We start from the raw sequence: 2,754 nt of genomic DNA on the forward strand, positions 1-2,754 counted from the left end.
TAAAATTCAAATATGAAAAAACGGACACTAGTGTGTAGGCGTGGATATTTTGATTTTTTATGTCTCTGTCATGTAAACGGGTATCTATCTAGATTCTAGAAGCCGAAGGCCATTCATTCACCTGGCATGTCTACGTGGCGGACGCTAATACATTTGTACGTGATTTTGTCGTTTGTCGTCAGACTCCGTTCTTTTTTTTAATAGCCCAAAAATTATTAAAAATTTTAATTAATCTTTACGAATTATTAATGCTTTGTTAATTAATACATGTAGGCCTTCTAGAAACTCGCCACCTTTAGCACGTTGAAGAACGCGGCAGCAGCACTTCTCGTTCCCCTCGAGATCCTCGTGGGTTACCTTACTCGTCTCTCCCTCGCTTGTTCTCGCGCTCCCCTCCCCTTCCCTTAAAATCACCTCCCTCTCTCTCCTTTCACCCTGTCAAGCTCGCTAATTCTAACTCTTCTCTGCATACTTTTGGGGGCTGTCGTGTTTGTAGAAAAGCTAAAGAGACGAAGAATATGAAAGAAAATGGAAACGAGAAGAGGGCTTCTTCCAAGTCTCTTGTGGGCGTCCGAGCCGTGATTATACGGAAAAATAGCCCCGAAGCTCTAATCCTTCACCGGGTCCAGGAGTATCTACTCTTTTCCAAGCTAAGGTCCTTGGTGCCGCCTCTGAAGTCTGAGATGCCACCGCGAAACCCCTCTCCTGAGGTAATATTACAGCGAGAGAGAACTAGAATGAGGAATAACCTCTCGGTGACAGTGAGAGATTCGATTTATTTCCCTTTTCCGGTTTTCCTTCTTCCTCGCTTGTGTATTTATCCTTCTTTTCTGCTGGGATGATGATACGTGTTTGCAGGGGGTTGTGGAGTATGAGCCTTCCCGTGACGAGCTTCCCGCCGGGGATTCCGACGAGGAAAATGCAGAAATCTCCACCAACTTGCAAATTACTTCTCATAGGAACGAGAGCAATGAGGAAGAAGATGAGGTGTTATTTGAGGAAGAAACAGAGGCAGAGAAGCCATTCGTTCCATCTATTAAGATCAAGAGAATGGTTGATGCTCTTCTCATTAGCACTATCGTTCTCAAGGATGTGGCACTTACTTCCGCTCTATTCCGCATCTTGGAAGAAGAGAAGCTGGACATCTTGTACGAGAACCAGTACAGGACAGAGACCAAAGTGGCTCATACCATTCAGGTACTTGTTTACATAATATCTTGTGAGTCCATCGCCATGATCGTAAATAGGTCGTGGGTCCTCACATTTTCTCCTTTTCTACTCGCCTAGTCGCTGAAATGGGTTTTCTGATCTTCTCTTCTCTTCTTAGGTAAGAGTTGGTACAGAGTATGATGCAGTCGCTCTGGAGAAGAAGCTCTGCCTCTGGGCAGGGAAACCTGTATGACCACAGGTTCAATATCGACAGTTGAAACAGCAAGAACCTGTACTGGATGATCTCCAACCACTCTCCCCAAGCCGTTTTTTGTTTGGTTTTTATTTCTCTACGGAAACTCGAGTACTCGCTGGAAAAGAAGAAGAACGAAGTGCAAACGGCCTCCTCAGCTTTTTTCTCTGTTTCTTTTTCTTTTTCTTTTTGTTTTCCCTTCGGTTCTGAACTACTGATGTAAAGTAGGCTAATTCATAGAAACTCCCACTGTGGCGGAGCCCCCCCGAGTCACCTATAAATGTGTAATTAATTTTTATGGTAATTCAATTTGAAATTCCATCGTTCAAAGCATCAAGCGTGTTACCATGGATCGAACTCTCTTCTTCTTTAATATTCAAATGATCCGCTGCTTTAAAATAATTGGAGCGCATTGATTGGGTAGAGACATTTCGTATCAGTTTTTGCCGCACCGAAGCGTCCAATAAATGTCATCTGCGTCCTCAGCGATAAGATCATCCTGAGACGTTATTCTATTTGTTATCAAGCACTTCCCTCTAACCATTTTTCCCTGAGAGTAATCTGTGTTTACCGGAGACAACCTCTACAACTTTCTTCCGTCAACAGCGTCGAAGAAGATGATCGGATTCAGGCGACAGTCGTCTGTTTGGAGGATCGAGCCCTTAATTGGTTCCAAATGATGGAACACAGAGCTCCAATGTCAAGTCGGGCACAGTTCAGGGTAGCCATCCTCCGATGATTGATTCCAATCGTCATAGACCAGGACATTGTATGAGATTCAGATGGAGCTCCGGCTAGATGGGTCAATGGCGGAATTTTGGGAACGCTTCAAGCTACTCTCGGCACCGCTGGTTGAAGCTTCTGATGAGATGTTGATGGGGGCATTCATCATTGAATTAAAAATGGAGTTCGGGCAGAGCTGCGAGTCAACCTGCGGAGTTCGCTTGTGAAACTCATGAAGTTGGTGCAACGGATCGACGAACGCAACTTAGATCTGGCTTTGGGGAGAGAAGTTAAGTGGAGTGGGCCTAGCCACTGATGTCGGTTGCACCGATAGGATGTGATATTGGTCTCCGAGGAAGAAGACGATGGCGACAGAGCGATAGAGGAAGCAGAATGTCTGGCCGAGGCCGATGAAGAGCAGCCCGAACAATAGTTCGTCACCACGTGTTACGGTTCCTAGTATTGGATCGAATAACACAGCGCGGGACTTGAGGCCCTTTGGACTGATCTTGGTAAAGAGAAAAACAACATCTTTGATGAGGCTAGTATGGTGCTCGGTAGGGCCAAAGGACCCTACGTTGATGAACTCGAATTGTGAAGGGAAAGGATTCCCTTTTCTTGACCTCGAA

The 2,754-nt window shown here is 45.2% G+C and overlaps 1 protein-coding gene across 1 annotated transcript; it reads left to right on the forward strand.

The window, feature by feature from the left end:
- Nucleotides 1-343: 343 nt before the first annotated feature.
- Nucleotides 344-1,739, forward strand: LOC137941722 (uncharacterized). Its single transcript, XM_068787262.1, has 3 exons — nucleotides 344-710; nucleotides 859-1,197; nucleotides 1,328-1,739. Exons 1-3 carry the CDS (start codon nucleotides 519-521, stop codon nucleotides 1,400-1,402), a joined length of 606 nt encoding a protein of 201 aa, XP_068643363.1. The 5' UTR covers nucleotides 344-518; the 3' UTR covers nucleotides 1,403-1,739.
- The last annotated feature ends 1,015 nt before the right edge of the window (nucleotides 1,740-2,754 follow it).

The sequence above is a fragment of the Aristolochia californica genome, unplaced genomic scaffold (genome assembly GCF_029961685.1).
Source record: "Aristolochia californica isolate CCGP_79_NKW_82.1479 unplaced genomic scaffold, dmAriCali1.0.hap1 SCAF_9, whole genome shotgun sequence".
Taxonomy (NCBI): domain Eukaryota; kingdom Viridiplantae; phylum Streptophyta; class Magnoliopsida; order Piperales; family Aristolochiaceae; genus Aristolochia; species Aristolochia californica.